Source organism: Chrysochloris asiatica, unplaced genomic scaffold (genome assembly GCF_000296735.1).
Source record: "Chrysochloris asiatica unplaced genomic scaffold, ChrAsi1.0 scaffold00083, whole genome shotgun sequence".
Lineage (NCBI taxonomy): Eukaryota > Metazoa > Chordata > Mammalia > Afrosoricida > Chrysochloridae > Chrysochloris > Chrysochloris asiatica.
Window position 1 is genome coordinate 155,086 of NW_006408601.1, and position 14,868 is coordinate 169,953.

Sequence of the window (14,868 nt, forward strand, 5' to 3'; positions counted from 1 at the left end):
GTTATCTGTGGCCTTAATACTTAGATGGGTATATATTTTGGTATTTTTTATGCTTTCTGCTTGTCTCCAGGTACATGTGATTAGGAGATGGGCTTCCCTTTTCACTCTTCTTCCTTTCTCTCTGCGGTTCTGTCAGGCATCCGTGGCTGCTCTGATCCTTCCCCCACTTGGTCTTGCCTAAGATGGCAGCTCTGGGAGCAGCTGAGTGTCTTGAATTAGAAAGCAATGGATTTCTTGTTTCTGTTTCAAATTCCCCTAGCTGTAAGCCTTCCAACCTTCGAAATAGTCCTTTATATGTGGTTCAGAGTTCTGGCACCATCCCCTGAGCCTGCTTGGTCCAGTTTTCTGTGTTTTTGCTAATGGATCTTTTCACTGCACTTCCACCTCATCCGTCATCTTATTTATTCTCTATATTGATTAACTTTTGTATGTTGAACCAAACTTCCATCCCTGGTAGAAATTTCACTTGATCTCGGTGTATAATACTTTTATATAGCGGTAGATTTATTTTGCTAGTATTTTGTTGAAGATTTTTCTATCTATATTTATAAAGAATATTAGCCTCAGTTTTCTTCTCTTGTCATGTCTTTATTTTACTTTGGTATCAGAGTAATGCTGGCCTCATGTAATAAGTTAGGAAATAGTCTCTCCTCTTCAATATTGTGTTGTTGTTGTTATGTGCCGTTGAGTCGGTTCTGACTCATAGTGATCCTGTATAGGGTTTTGAGGCTCTAAATCTTTATGGTAGCAGAAAGCCTCATCTTCCTCACACAAGACAACTAGTAGTTTCAAACTGCTGACCGTGAGACTAGCATCCAATTTGTAACCACTATGCTACCAGAGCTCCTTTCTCAATTTTGTGGTAGATCCAAGTTATTTATTTGTTAGGAGATTTTTGATTATTGATTCAAAATCTTTACTTGTTATAAATCTATTCAGATTTCCATTGCTTTTTGAGTTAACCTTAGTAATTCCTATATTTCTAGGCTGCCACTCATCTATCAGTTGTTGCACTGAGTGGCTTGCATTTTGCTGTGACACTAGAAGTTATGCCACTGGTATTTTGAATGCTGGGAGTGTTATCCATGGTGGGCAGGTTTCAGCTGAGCTTCCAGACTAAAACAGACTAGGAAGGAGAAACAGACTATTTTGAATGTTTAGTCACTGAAAACATTGTGAATAGCTATGAAACACTGTCAGCACCAGATTATTGAACATTGAAACATGATGAAGAATACAAAAATATTTTCATATATAATACCAGAAGATGAGAACCTCATGTTGGAAGGCACTCAAAATATGATTGGGGAAGAGTTGCCTTCTCAAGGTAGAGCTGACCATGATGACACGAATAGAGCAAAGCTTACATGACTTTCATTTGCTGATTAGGCACAACTCAAAATGAGGAGAAATAGCTACAAACATTCATTAATAATTGGAACATGAATGTACAAAGAATGAATCTAGGAAAGTTGGAAATTAAAAAAAAATGAAATGGAATGCATAAACATCGATATCATAGGTTTAATGAGCTGAAATGGCTTGGTATTGATCATTTTGAATTTGCCAATAACATGGTTTACTATGTCAGAAATGGCTAATTGAAGAGGAATGGCATCACATTCATCTTAAAAAAAGAATATTTCAAGATCTATCTTTATGTATATATAATGCAGTCTGTGATAGGATAATATCCATATGCCTATGATAATGCATTGAACTGCAAGGTCAGTTTGAACCACAAGGTCAGTTGTTCAAACCCACAAGCCATTCCTCGGAAACCTTATATAGGGTCGCTATGGATTGGAAACGAGTACACGGCGCTTAACAACAATGGCAACAAAACAAGGAAAACAGTTAATACCACTGCTATTCAAATTTTTGTATCAACCACTAAAGCAAGAGATGAGGAAATTGAAGAATTATACCATCTTCTTCAGTCTGATATTGATAAAACATGCAATCAAGATGTACTGATAATTACTGGTGATTACAATGCAAAGGTTAGAAACAAAAAGGATCAGTAGTTGTAAAGTATGGCCTTGGTGATAGACATTAAGCTGGACATTATATGACAGAATTTTGCAAGACCAGTGACTTCTTCATTGCAAATACCAAAATGGTTGTCAGAAGAGATTCTGAAACTTGTTCTCCAGTGTAGAGATGCTAAAGCAAATGGAAGACATGAGGCGGTGAAAAAGTGGAATAGAAAAATTTAAAGGGCAGCTCGAGAAGACAAAGTCAAATATTGTAATGAAATGTTCAAAGATCTGGAATTAGAAAACACAAGGGGAAGAACACGCTTAGCGTTTCTCAAGCTGAAAGAACTGAGGAAACAATTCAAGCCTCAAAGTGCAAAACTGAAGCATTCTTTGGGTAAAATATTGAATGATGCAGAAAGCATAAAAAGAAAATGAAAGGAATGTACAGAGTCATTGTAGCAAAAAGAAATGGTCATTGTTCAACCATTTCAAGAGGAAGCATATGATCAAGAGCCAATGGTACTGAAGGAAGAAGTCCAAGCTACACTGAAGTCATTGGCAAAGAACAAGGTGCCAGGAATTTTCACAAACTGAAACCTTTCACCAAACTGCAGTAGCACTAGAGTCATTCACTCAACTATGCCAAGAAATTTGGTTAACTGATTGGAAGAGGTTCATATCTGTTCCCATTTCAAAGGGAAGTGACCTAACAGAATGCAGAAATAATTGGACAATATCATTAATATTGCATGCAAGTAAAATTTTACTCAAGATAATTCCAAAATGGTTACAACATTACTTTGGCAGGAAACTGCCATAGGCTCAAGCCAGATTCAGATGAGGATGTGGGAATGAGAGACATCATTGCTGACTTCAGATGGATATTGACTGAAAGCAGAGAATACCAAAAAGATATTTACCTGTGTTTTATTGACTATGACAATGCTTCAGACTGTATAGATCATGGCAAGCTATCGATCACATTGCAGAACATAAGTATTCTGGAACACTTAATTGTGCTCATGAGGAACTTGTACATAGACCAGGAAGCAGTCCTTAGAACAGAACAAGGGGACACCAAATGATTTAAAAGACATCTACCCGGTCAACTGATTGGAAGAGATCCAGATTTGTGCCCATTCCAAAGAATGGTGACCCAACTGAATCATTGACCAATAGCATTAATTTCACATGCAAGCAAAATATTGCTGAAGATAATTAATAAAGAGTATCAGCAGTACATTGACAGGGAGCTGCCAGAAATTCAAGTTAGATTCAGAAGAAGACATGGAATAAGGGATGTCATTCCTAATGTCAAATGGATTTTGACTGAAGGCAAAGCATTCAGAAAGATGTTTACTTGTGCTTTATTTACTATGCAAAAGTATTCCGCTGGATGGATCGTAAGAAACTATGGCGAACACTGCTAAGACTGAATTGTGTGCATGAGGAGTCAGTAGATAGACCAAGATATAGTTTTTAGAAAAGAACAAGAGGATACTGGATTGAAATCAGGAAAGGTATATGCTAGGCTTGCATGCTTTTACCATGCTTACTCAATCTGTATGCTGAGCAAATAATTAAAGAAGCTGGATTATATGACAAAGAACAGAGCATCAAGATTGGAGGAAGACTCTAACAGCCTGCAATATGCAGATGACATAAATTTACATGCTGGAAGCAAAGGGAACTTAAAATACTTACTGAAGAAGACTTTAAAAAAAAAAATGCCTTCAGTATGAATGGCATCTCAATGTAAAGAAAATGAAAATTCTCACAACATCACAATAAACAGAGAAAAGATTGAAATTGTCAGTGACTTCATTTTTCTTGGATCCACACTCAATGCTCAGAGAAGCAACAGTCAAGAAATTACCATGATGTATTGTATTAGGCAAATCTACTGCAAAAGAGCTATTTAAAGTCTTAAAAAGCAAAGAGGTCACTTTGAGGACAAAGATGCACCTGGCCTAAACCAGAATATTTTCAATTGCTTCATATGTAGGTGAAAGTTGGACAATTAGTAAGGAAGACCATAAAAGAGTTGATGCATTTGAATTAGGGTGTTGTGGAAGAATATTGAAAGTATTCATGGAGTGCCAGAATAACAAACAAACCTGGGCTGGAAAAAGTGCAGCCAGAATGCTCTTTGGAAACTAGAATTGTGAGATTTTATCTCTAGTACTTTGGACATATTATCAATGGGATCAGTCCCTGGAGAAGGACATCATGCTTGGAAAAGTGGAGGGTCAGTGAAAAGAAGAAGACTTACAAGTAGACAGACTGACACAGGAGCAGCAACAATGGACTCAAACATAACAACAATTGTGAAAACAGTGTAGGACCAGGCAGTGTTTTGTTTTGTTGTGGATAAGATTACTATGAGTTGGAACTGACTTCAGGGCACTCAACAACAATACCCACACATAGTTGCCAAATACCTTATTTTCATTATTAGCAAGTTACCCAACCCAATTTGTGAGCCACAAGCACCAAATTTGCTTAGTCCCACTCAGTTATTTGGTGCAAGTCACAAGACCATGATGTGAAAGGCCACAAAAGGGATCCATTGCACCACAGCAGGCATTTATAGCTGTAAATTTCCCTGAGCACTGCTTTCACTGTATCCCATCGTTTGGGTATGTTGTGTTTTCATTGAAATAATCTCAAGGTATTTTCTAATTTCCCTTTTTGATTTCTTCTTTTACCCATTATTTGTCCAATCAATCTTAGCCATTGTAGTTTTGCTTTTATTATTTTTTATTATTTCATACTTCTATCAAATTATTAAGTGGGGTTATTAATATCTTATTTTACAGATAAGAAAACTAAAACTTAGTGAACTTAGATCTATCCAAGAAAAATCATAAAGCTAATCAGTTAGAGGTAAGATTCAGATTTGAGTAGTCTATTTTCAGTTTGGAGTCCTGGTGTGGTGCTATAGGCTAAACAAGGTCAGTTTGAACCAAAAGGTCAGTGACTTAAACCCACCAGTGCTCCTTGGAAATCCTACACAGGGTCTCTGTGAGACAAAACCGATTCAGTGGCACTTAACAACAACAACAACAACAACAATTTTCAGCTTATGGAGTCCTATGTGGCACTGTAGCATAAGACCGAACTGCTAGAGGCAGTTGATTCACACTTTTAGCCTATTCTTTTATTTACTTAGCTATTCAGTCTCCTGTTCTCTGATAGCCAGATAAAATTCAAACTTCTTCTTTAGGGCTATTGTGGAATATTGTCATGGACTTTTCAGGACAAAACTGCAAATGGTAAATGCCAAGAGTCTATTGTATTTCCTCCATTTTATAGTTGTGAAAACTGAGGTTGAGATAAGTCTGTGTTAGTAAATGACTTTTAAACAAGTCAGTTTAGTTCCAAAGTCACATGGCATTTACTCTAAAAATGTCCTTTTGGACCTTATAATCATGATGGAAAGTTATTTTCACATTTATAAAATGCATTTAGCATGATTAATAATGATTATGGAGACTTTGGCAAGATGGAAAACTAGGCACTATGTGGACCCTCTACAACAAAGATACATGAGACCAAATAAAACAGATACAGATGAAAATTCAAGAGCCCTGAACTTTAGAGGAAAGTTTAGAGAAGTGGACTGAGAACTTTCTGGGAGGAGAAGCTGAACAAGGATGTTGAAAGAGGGAGACTGCCTGGTAAACAGCTGGCCAGACATGGCGTGATCACTTTTTGGCAACATAATGTAGTCTGGCAGAGCAGATTCTCAGAGGCAATAGGGAAGACAGGAGACAGCAACTGTACCCATACAGCCAAGCCACAACCTTATCCTCTGTAGCTCCACATACTTGGCAAGAGCCAATACCAGCTCCTATACCACCTAATCAAGGATACACAGTTGCCAACCCCAGCCAAACCCACCCTTAACTGAGGTGCATGAATGACTAATGAGAACAGTGTACACGTTTCCATTCTTTAACTACACATATAAGAGATAGTTGGTGAGAGCTTAAAAACATATCAATTAAATAAACGTACAACCCTACAATGCCTTTGAAACAAAGACAGCTTTAGCTCACAAGAAGAAACAAAAGAGAATGGCTTAAGCAAATGACCAAGATGTAGAGACAGAAAACATATCTGAGGAAGAAAAAGGTAATGGAACTAAACGAAAAAGAATTCAAAAGAATGATATTTAGATACCTTCAAAGGACTAACGGAAGATTGAGAACAGCAAGGAGAACACAGAAAAAAAAAACCTAAAGAATTCAGGGAAACACAAGGAACAAACAAAATAAATTCAAAATTGAAACAATATAAAATCTGCAACTAGAAATCCATAAGATTAATTCTAAGATTTCAGAAGTGAACAATAATTTGAAAGGGCAAAGGAATAGATTCAGAGCAATGGAAGCCCAAATTCGTAAGTTTGAAGATAATTTTCTCAATACTAGCATGCTAGAAGAACAACCAGAAAAAGAATGAAAAAAATCGGAAGAAAGCCTAAGACTTATGTAGGATCCTATGAAGAGGAACAACTTACAGGTGATTGGAATTCTAGAACAGGAATAGACAATAAAAATCACACAGAGAAAATTGTCCAAGAGTTAGAAGAAAAGTTCCCTAACATCACAAAAGATGAGTAGATAAGCATACAAAAAGTTGAACAAGTCCCAAACAGGATAGATCCCAAAAGAAAATAACCAAGACATATCATAATCAAACTTTCCAAAACCAAAGACAAGGAAAGAGTCCTGAGAGCAGCTCATGAAAAAAGTTACCAGCAAAGGAGAACTAATAAAGCTAAGCTCTGATTTCTCAGCAGAAATCATGCAACCAAGAAGGCAATGGGATGATAGATACAAAACTCTGAAAGCTGACCATCAGTGAAGTTAGGACATTTCCTGATAAACAGATATTAAAGGAATTTGTAATGATCAGACCAAATTTACAAAAAATTCTAAATGTTGTTCTTTGCCCTAAGAACCAACAATAGCAGACAAAAACCCTGAGATTATCATACATGACAACACCATCCAGAACTCAATCCACATATGTTCTTGTTCTCAGGTGATGCGGATTAGGTACTGACTCATAGTGTGAATTTATGCACAACAGAACAAAACACAGCCAGGTCCTGCACCAATCTCACAATCTTTGCTATGCTTGAACCTATTGCTGCTGCCACTGTGCCACTTCATGTTATTGAGGGTCTTCCTCGTTTTCACTGACTCTCCACTTTACCAAGATGGTATACTGCTCCAGGGACTGGTCCCTCCTGATATTATGTGATGTATTATTCGAATTATGAAAGACAAAGTCTGGCCATCTTGGTTTCTGAGGAGCATTCTGACTGTATTTCTTCCAACACGGATTTGTTTGTTCTTCTGGCAGTCTATGATACTTCTAATATTCTCCTCCAACACTGTAAGTCAAATGCACCAATTCTTCTAGGGTCTTCCTTATTCACTGACCAACGTTTCCATGCATATGAGACTGTTGAAAATACCAGTTTGGGTCAGGTGCACTTTGGTTCTCAAACTGACATCTTGAAGGAGGTCTTGTGCAGCAGATTTGCCTAATACCACACATTGTTTGTTTTCTTGACTGCTGCTCATGTTGTTTGATTTCTTGACTGCTGCTTCTGTGAGTGTTAATAGTTGATTTGAGCAAAATGAAGTCTTTGACAACTTCAATCTATTTTCCATTAATCTTGATGTTATTTGTTAGTCCAGTGGTGAGGACTTTTGTTTTCTTTACATTCAGATGCAACCCAACGAAGGTTGTGGCTTTTGATTTTCATTAATAAGTATTTTAAGTCCTCTTCACTTTTTGCAAGCAAGTTTGTATCATCTGCATATTACAGTTTGTTAATGAGTCTTCCTCCAGTTCTGATCCAGATATTTGTTGTTGTTGTTGTTAAGTGCCAACTCATAGCAACACTGTATAGGGTTTCTGAGGAGCAGCTGGTGGTTTTGAACTGCTATCCTTGTGGTTCACAGTCCAGTGCAGATCTTACAGTGCCACGCCAGGATCCAGATATTGTTGTTGTAAGGTGCCATCAATTCGGTACCAACTCATAGAGACCTTATGCACAGCAGATGAATCACTGCCCAATACTGGGCCAACCTCACTACTGTTGCCACGCTTGAGTCCATCAATGCTGCCACTTGGTCAATCCATCTTCTTGGGGGTCTTCCTCTTTTTCTCTGATCCTCCACCTTACCAAACATGATGTCCTTCTCCAGCAACTGACAATATGTCTGAAGTATAAGAGATGAAGTTTGGCCATCTTGGCCTCCAAGGAGCACTATGGCTATACTTCTTCCAAAACAGATCTATTGATCCAGATATACAAGTATTTAAAGTAAAACAAACCTATAAGACTGAAAATATGGGACCAGAGATGTCAATTTATAATGAGCAAGTACAAAGCAAAATGAGGGAATAGTCTAGATACAGAATTTCCAAATGGCAAGGAAGTCAAGTAGATCCCAAGATAAAACAAACTGTTTTAAATAGGGGGAAAATTTAGTAAATTACAGGGTAATCATAATTTACCCTGAAAATCAATACACCTGCACATCAAAATAAAAAGGGGGAAATTTGAAAGATTTAGTAAGCTCAAACACAACAGAAATGAAAATGCAAAGAAAACCTACAAACCAAATGACCTCAGTACAGAAAATTTTGTGGAAGAAAGAAACCAGCAGCACCCCAAAAACAAATGGACAAAGAAAGAAAGAAACAAAAATCACACAGCAAAATGACAGCAATCAATTCATGCCTGTTGATTGTTGTTATTAAGTGCTGTTGAGTTGGTTCTGACCCATAATTACCCTGCACAGGGTTTCCTAGGAGAGGCTGGTGAGCTTGAACCCCAGTCCTTGTAGGACAAACAGACTTTTCAGTCCAGCGCATTAATCCACAGAGCTACACCAGGACTCCTATCTATCGGTAATTACACTGAATGTAATTGTATTAAATGCACCAGTCAAGAGTCAAAGCAAACAGAATAGATAAGAAAACAAGAACCTTCACTATGTGGTCTACAGGAGAGACATCAAAAATATGGAAATAACTTAAATGTCTATCAACAAAAGAATGGTTAAACAAACTTTGATATATATACAAGATAGGATACTATCCATTGTTGAAGAATAATGATGAATCTGCAAAGCACCTTACAACATGGATGAACCTGGAGGATATTAAGCTGAGTGAATCTAGTCAATCATAAAAGGACAAATGTTGTATAGACTAATGTGAAAAGTTAAGAGGAGGTGTTCTTGATAAAGGAAACAGTCTATGATGGTTACAGGGGGAATGGAACGGGCCGTGGAAACTATTCATGGGCTATAGAGTTAAGTCATGTTAACATGAGTGACAGGGCAGGCAATGTACAATGGGAGGCAGGCTGGCAGAAGAAAGACCGCGGGAGACAAGGGAGGATGTGATCCTTACAGTGAATAGAGGTAAATACTGTTAACTGACGGTACATGGAGGGGATTGCAGTCATTGTAATGAAGCTAAGTATATGATTTGCTGAATGTAAAACTGATGATATGCTCTGTAAACGTTCACTCAACTCACAATAAAAATTTTAAAAAAAAGATTAAAATAACAGTTACAGAGTCCTGGTGTGGACCTGTAGGATAAGCACTGAACTGCTAATCTTAAAGTCAGTGGTTCAAATCCAATAGCTGTTCTTCAGAAACCCTATACAGGGTCACTATGAGTTGGCATTGACTTTAGGGCACATAAAAGCAACAGCAATTACAGTTCCAGTTATGATAGTAATGAACACAGTCATGAATACTTTAATTTTTTGTTTTTGTTTGTTTTTAGTTGCACTGTGGGATCAGCACTGGACTGCTAACCATAAGATTGGCGGTTCAAACCCACCAGCCGCTCCTTAGAAAGCCTACACAGGGTCATAATGAGTCGGAACCTACTTGATGGGACAACAACAACAAATTGTTGATGGCTAGATCAACACTAGCATGTCAGTATGCTTGAGTGCAAAGTGCGAGTTCTTCAAAATGAAGAACAATTCAGTGCTCCTGTCTTTTTCATTTCTTTTAGTATGCTGTGACTTATTATAGCTTATCATCCTTAGTTTTACCAGTTGCATTATTTCACGCCCCCAGCCCTTACTAAAATGCAAGTGGCTAAAAACCTCATATGTATGCGAAAGCAGGGCAGTGAATAAGGAAGACCATAGAAGAATTGATGCTTTTGAGTTATGGTGTTGGAAGAGAATATTGAATGGGCTGCCAAAAGAACCAAAAGATCAGTTTTGGAAGAAGTGCAGCCAGAGTGCTCCTTGGAGGCCAAGATGGCCAAACTTCGTCTCTCATACTTCGGACATATTGTCAGGAGGGACCAGTCGCTGGAGAAGGATATCATGTTTGGTAAGGTGGAGGGTCAGAGAAAAAGAGGAAGACCCCCAATGAGATGGATTGGGCAAGTGGCAACATCGATGGACTCAAGTGTGGCAACAGTAGTGAGGTTGGCCCAGGATCGGGCAATGTTTCATTCTGCTGTGCATAAGATCGCTATGAGTTGATACCGACTCGATGGTACCTAACAATAACAACAACAATGGTTTCTGGTAAGCAAACATGGAGATAATAACACAAGCATAAGCAAAAAGGTGTTGGTAGAGATGACACTTCTACCTCTAGCATGAGCTCTACTGAAGGTACCCTCAGGTCATGAGGATATTTTTAAAGCAGTGATATGAATACATTTCCATTATTATATGATTCTAATGCAAAAGTGATGCATGTATGCTACCCAGGACTGCAACTAGGGAGAGATTGTTGTTATTATGGGCTATCAACCCTGTATGGGGTTTCCAAGGAGCAGCTGCTGGGTTTGAATTGCCGACCTTATGGTTAGCAGTGCAGTGTGGATCTTACAGTGCCACACTAGGAGTCCTAGGGAGAGGTAAGTAAGTGAGTGCATTCATGTTGGTTGTAACATTTAAGGGCACACCCCAAACTCAATAGACTAGGCAAATATTTTTAAAAAGTAAAAATTAACAACAAGAAAATCCATGATTAAGAAAATACGAAATTATAAATACGGACAAGATTGGTATCTTAACCATTCATACATTTACACTTAAACCTGAAGATAGACTTCTTTAAGTTAGTTTTCAAACTTGGGAGAGCATCGCTCTACCATAGGCACTGGACTACAAACCACGAAGTCAGCAGCTGGAGCCCACCAGTCACTCTACAGGAGAAAGGTGAGGCTTTTCCATTCGTGAAGAGAAGTACATCCTTGGAAATCCTATACAGGGCCGCTATGAGTTGGCACCAACCTGATGACACTTAACAATGACAACATTAAAAAATATCTTCCAAGTAAAGCATTCCAGAGTGTTTTGAACCCATTTGTTAAAAAATATTAAAATATTCTGGTTGCTGTCAGGAAAAGTATGACTTGAATTTCAACAGAAACCTTTGCAGAGTGGATGGAACTGTTAAAATGGGTACTTGCATTAATAAGAGCAAAGATGTACTTTTTCCCTGGGATGTACACATTTTTGTAAATTACGTTTCTCAGCTTCTGACAGCCATTAAAACAAGTACAGAAATAACCTGAACATTGAATCTGACATTAATTTTCAGAAAGCATTAAAGATTTTTGTATCTAGTCAATCATACTAGTTTCACTAAATATTTTTAGTGGAAGGAACAAGGATTTCTAAAATATTTAAAAAAATAACTTCAAATGATTTAAAATATTCTTCTAATCTTTATGTTACTCTTATTACATTTTAAGATGCTTTAAGATGCTATACACAACAGAACTGTATATAACTTACATAATATCTTTGATAAACAGAGAGAGGAATGTAATAATTTTTTTTTTTTAGAAGTTTGAGAGCACCAGTATGGGTAGTTAAAGCTGTGGGTGTTTAAGAACATGACAGGATTACATTATCTCAGCAGGCTGTAACATCACCATAGCTGGGGAAGTCTTTATGAAGGTCACCTCATAGAGTCTTCAAAAGGAAGGTTTGAAGGTTTGTTATTAAATGCTGTTCAATCAGTTCCTACTCACAGTGACACCTTATAGAGTTTTCAAGGAGCCACTGGTGTGTTTGAACCACCTGAACTTGCTGTTCAAACTGACCGTGTGGTCCAGTGCTTATCCTGCAGCGCCATTTGGAAAAATAACTATTGCAAATTGTGTTTTGTAGAAAACAAAGCATGATGCTTACTGTTGGAGATTGTTGTTAAGCGCTATTTAGTGGGTTTCTACTCATAGCGATCCTGAGAGTGTTTACAAGGAGAGTCTAATGGGCTTGAACCGCCCCTCTTGCAGTTAACAGTGCAGTGCCACACCAGGATTCCACTGCTGGAAATTACTCTTAAAACCACAAGGTCAGGGGTTCAAACTCGCCAGCTGCTCCTCAGGGTGGTTATGAGTTGAAATCGACTGCATGTGACATAACAAGAAAACATTTTTAAAGAGCATGGTGTCTTGGTGTGATGCTGTAGGGTAAGCACTGGACTGCTAACCACAAAGTTGGTGGCTCAAACAACAACTCCGAGACTATCTCCCTGTGGATCTTGAACCTATTGGGGAAGGAACTTCCCTTAAAGCACCCCTCTAATGGGACTGAGAAGTGACACCACTTCCAAGGGGCAAGGGCTGTGGCCTCACCTAATAGTAAGTGGATGCAGAGGTCCCTTCAATGAAGTAAGCAGGATTGTTAAGTGCTGTTGAGACGGTTCCGACTCATAGCGACCCTATATCGGCTTTCCGAGCAGCGACTGGTGGGTTTGAACTGCCGTTCTTGCAGTTCTAGTTCCAGTGCTGATCCTACAGCGCCACACCAGGAGTCCCAGTAGGAGGATGGAAGAGGGTGAAGAAAATGGGGAGAAGGGACATAAATAAACGCAGGGAGGCCTGTTTGAGGGCGGAGGCGGGCAGGTGCTTTCAGATAGGAAGAAGCCAGGGGTATTTGAAGGAGGCTTGTGGTTGGGACACTTTTTTAATGTTAAGGGAGAAAAAAGTAATAGTGGTACAGTCAGATAAGGACTGAAGGTTCCAGTCTCCTCCCTGATAAGCAGAGTCCGAGCAGGTATAGAAGACGCTGAGGCCTGTCGAAAGAGGGAGTCCCAAGATGAAAGGTTCAGTTTTCCTTTCACGAAAAGCGTTTGCACAGCCGCTTAACCAACTCCGTACGTCCTGGGGCTGAGGTAATTAGAAGCAAGCCACCACTGCCTAGACTCTTCGGGCCTCAGGTGCCGGGCTCGGAGACCGGTGGGCCGAATTCTCGCGAGAGCGGTCGCCGCCATTTTTCCATTGATTGCAGCGAACTGGGGGAGGGGCCGACGACGGAGGCGACGGCGGCGGCAGCGGCAGCGGCGGCGGAGCCGTAGGTCGGTGTCTGCACTGTGGTGTCAGGCCCAGGCTGAGGCCTCCGCGGTTGCCGGAGCGCAGGCGGTGGAGCGATGACTGCAGCTACTATTCTCTCCTGAGGTAGAGAGCCGCCGCCATCCTCTCGGCTTCTCCCGGCAGGACGGAGAGGAGCGGCCGGAGTCTGAACCATGGGGCCCGGCGAGGAGAACCAACTGGTCCCGAAAGAGGTGAGGAGCTAGCGGAGGAGGATAGGCCCGAGGCCTGCGGCCGCTCCACACAACGCAGGCCCGGCTTGTACGCGAACTCGGCTGTGGTGGGGGAGGGCGTATATGGTGAGGAATATTTGGTGAAGGGTGTGTGGTGGGTGCGGCGATCAGTTGAGAACGAATTTTATCTTGGGGGGCCGTGAGAGCCAGAGACCTCCCGCCTTGGGTTTGTGGGTTGAACAAATAAAGAAGCAGTGGACTGGAAGGAATTAGGTCTTGTTTAGGGAGAGAAAGTGGCCTTTTACGTATTTATTTAACTTGTGGAGCCAAGGAAGATAATTTCAAAGAAAAAATTCAGGAACAGTTGCTGTTGGGCACGACCGAGTGATGGTCTGCTTCTGGTTTTGACAGTAGCCCTGTGTAGCTTTCAGGGCTTGTGAAATCTACACCCAACTAGCGATCTGTGGGAGGGCAGAGTTAACTGTTAGGACTTTGTTGAACTCCTGTTACTTGGTAGTACTGTTGACCGCCCAAATGGGGCCTACCAAAGTTCTTGGAAAAGTAGTAAATGTGAGTTTGATGTAAAGTGAAAAGGTAGATGAATATACCATATGGCTTACTGAACAACTTTTTGTAGTTGGGTCATGTATGACCAATGTCGTTGACTTCTTAAATTCTTAAAAGCCTGGTTTCTCTTGAATCCTATAGGAGATCAGGGGGTAAAATCCAGCCCTGGCCAATGAATTTCAACATATTAATAGTATCTCTGTTGGACTTATAAATATCTTCACCGTATTCAAATGTATTTTTAACAGGCTGATCATCAGATTAATGCTTTGGATTTTTGTTTCTTGTATACCTTAAATAGAGGCAAGTGTCAGGTTGAGATTAGCTGTGTAGTATCTTGATATGTGTTTATGAGTGATGATCATGAAAATGTCTTAAATACAGAGCGGCTGGAGTGCCAGGGGGGAGGAGGAAAAGAAAATAATGCGAATAGAAGTAAATATTGTTAACTGATGTTACATGAAGGGTACCGGAGTCCTTGTAATGACACAAAGTGTATGATTTGAATGTGGGACTGAAGAGCTGTTTTGTAAACTTTCACTCAATTTACAATAAAAAGTTTTAAAAAACTTAAATCTTTGAATTTTCAGTTGCTGTCTAATTATCTAGTGCTTTTATAACAGAAATGCCACAAGTGGATGGCTTTAACAGTGTATTTTCTCACAGTTTAGGAGGCTAGAAGTACGATTTCAAATTTCTTGGGGAAGTCTTTCTCTGTGGATTCTGAAGGGAGGTCCTTGTTTCTT

The 14,868-nt window shown here is 39.5% G+C and overlaps 1 protein-coding gene across 1 annotated transcript in view; it reads left to right on the plus strand.

The window, feature by feature from the left end:
* The first annotated feature begins 14,089 nt into the window (after positions 1–14,089).
* Positions 14,090–14,868, plus strand: part of USP47 (ubiquitin specific peptidase 47) — a 190,352-nt gene continuing 189,573 nt past the window's right edge. The window contains exon 1 of the mRNA XM_006865822.1: positions 14,090–14,125. Within this exon, the coding sequence (XP_006865884.1) occupies positions 14,090–14,125 (36 nt within the window). The remainder of the gene's footprint in view (positions 14,126–14,868) is intronic.